General features: G+C 35.4%; 1 protein-coding gene across 2 annotated transcripts in view; it reads left to right on the top strand.

Moving 5' to 3' along the window:
* Window positions 1–4,211, top strand: part of LOC106685342 (rab-like protein 6) — a 129,568-nt gene that overhangs the window by 67,741 nt on the left and 57,616 nt on the right. For both annotated transcript variants that reach the window (XM_067046693.1, XM_067046694.1), the window contains exon 6: window positions 1,704–1,913. In XM_067046693.1, coding sequence (XP_066902794.1) covers window positions 1,704–1,913 — 210 coding nt within the window. The remainder of the gene's footprint in view (window positions 1–1,703; window positions 1,914–4,211) is intronic.

Genomic DNA, 4,211 nt, shown 5'->3' with positions numbered 1-4,211 from the left:
TCTTGACTCCTAATGATATTTATAAGCATGTATTCTGAGGTTCTTGAGAATCAGGCTATAGTGAAGTTCAATATTCATAACATTGATTAACATTATAAATCTTTAATAACTGTACAACATAAGCTAAAATTTAATACTGAGTAGTTTGCCCTCCATTGTTTCTTTTGCCATTCTGCAATATATCTTTGAACTGTTGAAATCAAAGAGGTTATGTAATCAGGAGAAATTGTTTTTATTCCTCTTTGGCTCTCAACAGGTCTTCTAGAGAACTAACCAGCCTTCACTCCTTTTCCTATCAAGGAATGCTTACAGGTGTTCCTTAAATTATAGTCAGGACTCTAAGATAGTCATTCTTTTCATTTTAACTGTCTGTTAGAAAACTAAATACATAATTATCATTTATTTTTTGTAATCATTGATCTTTTTTTTTATTCTCTTTATTAACAAAAGTCTTTTATGTTTTGGGTTAAGTAAAATGATTCATTTGAATCAAAATGTAGCCTATGAAGAAGGCTGGAGCATCTGAAACAGTGTAGCAACACTTAAAGTAGCTAAGTCCATTCATGATGCTTTCCATCAATTCTGGGAGACACTTTAAGAAGGAAGAGTTGAGACCTTGTCATGAGGAAACCCATGCTCTCTCACACGGAGTGTGTGATCTGTGATATGGGTATTTTGCATCATTTAGAGCATGCCTTAAACCTCAGGGGCAGTTCAACATAATTGATTAAACATAAATTGATTGTCAGCCACAACTGGTACTCAGTTCTTTACTACCTGTTTCCTGGAATTCTGGGGTACTTCATGAATGGTGTACTTAGTTGCTCCAGAAGTTGTTGCAATATATTCGACACTCCAGCCTTCTCTACATCTATTCTCCATCCAGCTTTTTCTATACGGTACATTTTCATTGTAATGGACCATTATCCTTAACCAGAATATGTAAAGGGCATTTTTTAATGAAAAGAAATATATGGTTATAAAGTTACAAGGTGTTAAAAAGATATAAAAACCTACTAACAGTTGAGAAGGGATGAGTCTAGTAAAGCAGTCTCAAGACAAATGAGCGATTATTTCCTCCTCTGTTGATCCAATGTATATAATTCCAGCCTACTCTTTACTAACCACATTATTCACAAAAACAAAAGTATTATTCATAATCAGCTTTTTTTTTTCTTAGAACAGGAAACTTGAGTTAGCCTACATGTTATCAACTTATTCTAGCTGGAGTGAGAAAGTTATGGTTTCCACCCAATTTGAGGGTCCACCATGAAATAAAAGTTAACCCTCCTAAGCCAGATTCGAAACCCTACCAGTTTTGACACACGAATGCTTAAAAGTGTGGCTTAACATGCTGGGCATCTACATCCTCTTATCAGCCTTTTAATCAGAATTATAAGGTGTTTGATTTTTGATTATTTTTCTCTCTGTTGTGTGTATAAAAGGACCAGTTGACTTATTAGATGTGGAGATTCAAAGTTCTAGTTATTGTTGTGTTAAAAACTTATTGGTAATCCCATTAATATTTAGGAAATTGATGGAGAAAGGTATTTGTAACAACCAAGCCTCTTCTCATTCAAAAGTGTTAATAAGTTAAATATTATTGCTCATGAACTATTTAAATTGTATTTGTTTTGAGCTGTCATAAATTGGGGAAAAAATGTTTTATTTATTCAAAATATTTAATCCACCTTTCTTTGCAGGGAAAATAGATGTGCTCAATACAGGTACACAGAAGCTTCTATGTCCAATGGATTTGGTCTGAAATACCTGCATAAGTTTTTTTGTTTACCCTTTCTCCAACTCCAAAAAGAGACACTTTTAAAACAGATTGAAAGAAATGCTGAAGAAACTCAGATTACTATTCAAGAACTCGATTTATACCAACAAAGTCCTGACTCAGATTATAATCTGTAAGTTAGTTACATTCTTAATGAAGAAATAAAAATAGTATTCTAACATTTCTCTTAAGCTCTTTATCTCATTTTTCTAAGTTGTGATTAATCCTTATTTAATAAAATGTTTGAGTTATTGGAATAAGTAGTGAGAAAATATAAGTTTCATTGCATAATTTGCATTTATTACTTGTCAATCTTTATTAATAAGTATATTAATATGTTTAACTTTACTTAAGATATGAATTTGTAGAAACATATAATTTAACTACAGATTTATCGTTAATTTTAAAATTCGATGCCCTGAAAAATGGAACATAATGAGCTATCAACTTCTTTATGGTAGGTACTGATTTAAGACACTCTACTACAAGGAAGTAGTGATGCACCTCCTGTACAGCACGAAGAACTTAAATCACCTTATTTAAATAATAAACTTATAACAGTATGGAAAAATGGTTTTCGGATTGGGGATTTATGAAGGTTGAGCAGTTTTCAAAAGTTACTGATTGTTTAGATAAAAATTTCCTCTCCTATTGAATCACTTTTTAGCCATTTTGAAATGTAATCATCTCCAGTAAAATACATTTTGGCGTTAGTGAAAGTAAAGGATGGAATTTGATAAAAATAAATTTTTTACATTATTTTTTAACTTTTTGTTAGCTTTGAGTCAAATTGGACGAGTTGTTTTTAAAATATAGGTATAATAAAGTAATGAATGGAAGCAAAAGTAATGGATAGAATTTAATTTTTTTTTATTTATTGACATTAACAACTGTATATAAAATACAACAAGCATATTTGAAGTAAGATCATAATGATATGATACAGCATGTAGAGAAACTACCCAGTAGTAGAACTTTAAAAATATTGTACAATATAAGGTCAAGAGGCCATCTTATTTTCAGGCGCCTCGGAGGATTGCCAGGAATGGAAGAGGAAGCAAGGTTAGAAACTAGGTTTGGGTGTTTAGGGAGTTTATAATGAAAGAAATGATATCGGGTTCGGGGTAGATTGGTTAGATAAGGAACATTTAGGTCTTTATGGATGGTTTTATTAGTAACAAAATAAGGAGCATTGAGGATTTTATGAAGGATTTTGGATTGTAAGGATAGGATAAGAGAGGAATTCGAAGGTTTAGTGGAGCCCCAAAGCTCAACACCATATGTCTAGATTGGTCTTATTACAGTCATGTTGATCAGTCTTTTGTAATGCATTTGGTTTTCGTCTTCCAAATAATTTGTCTCTTCTTGTCATTAATTATTTTCTCCCTTTCCTTTGATCTTTCTTCAGCTAAACTCTCGTTATTCGAAGATTCTTCCCTACCATCTTCTTCCGCTTTATCCTAGTCTTCCTCTCTAGGCGTCCATTCCCTCATGATACCGGACGGTTCCCCATTTTCTTGTTCTACAGCGTTCGTGGTTATGGCTCGAGACAACCAATCGGCCACCACATTTTCTTTGCCCGGTTTGTATATAACCTCCATGTTATATTGCGCTAGAAGCTCCTTCCAGCGAGTTATCCTGGCTGACGATTCCTTTAGTTTTCCCACCCACTGTAGTGGTCTGTGGTCAGTGTGTATCTTGAACCTCCTGCCGAAAACATATGGTCTAAAGTGATCGACGGCCCACACTATTCCCAAGACTTCTCGCTCCATTGCGCTGTATCTACTTTCCGTCTCTGTAAAGTACCTGCTGGCATACGCCACTGGGCGCTCTCCCCATCCCCCTCCTGAGACAGCACCGCTCCTAGTGCGTACTCACCCTCATCAGTGGTAATCGTGAATATCCGATTAAAATCTGGAAAAGCTAGTACCGGCTCTTGCTGCAACCTCTCCATGCACCGTCTGATATTGTCCTCTATCATCGGGGTGACGATTATCCTCCTGCCTTTCTTGAGTAGGTTGTTGAGCGGAACGAGATACTCCGCCATTTCTGGAACAAACCTCCTGTAATAATTTAGAGTCCCCAACAACCTCCGAATTCCTTTTATGTCACTAGGTACTGCAATTTTCTTGATAGCTAAAACTTTATCCAGGTCTGATTTAACTCCCTTTCTAGAAATTGTGTATCCCAGAAATTTTATTTGTTCCTGCCCCAGCGCCGACTTTCCCCCCGACAATTTGAGCCCAAAATGTCTTATTCTCTGGAACACGCTATTCAAGTGTCGCACGTGTTCAAACTCGTTCTTACTGAACACAATGAGGTCATACATGTAAATCTGACAGACGGATTCGTCAATTCCTCTCAGAAACTCGTCCAGCAGGCGCTGAAAGGTTATGGGGACATTTTTGAGGCCAAACGGCATCCTTGTAAA

The sequence above is a fragment of the Halyomorpha halys genome, unplaced genomic scaffold (assembly GCF_000696795.3).
Source record: "Halyomorpha halys isolate HHAL.00 unplaced genomic scaffold, Hhal_1.1 Scaffold683.1, whole genome shotgun sequence".
NCBI classification, from domain to species: Eukaryota; Metazoa; Arthropoda; class Insecta; order Hemiptera; family Pentatomidae; genus Halyomorpha; species Halyomorpha halys.
Note: the sequence above shows the minus strand (reverse complement) of the source record. Positions and strands in the feature narration are given on the sequence as shown.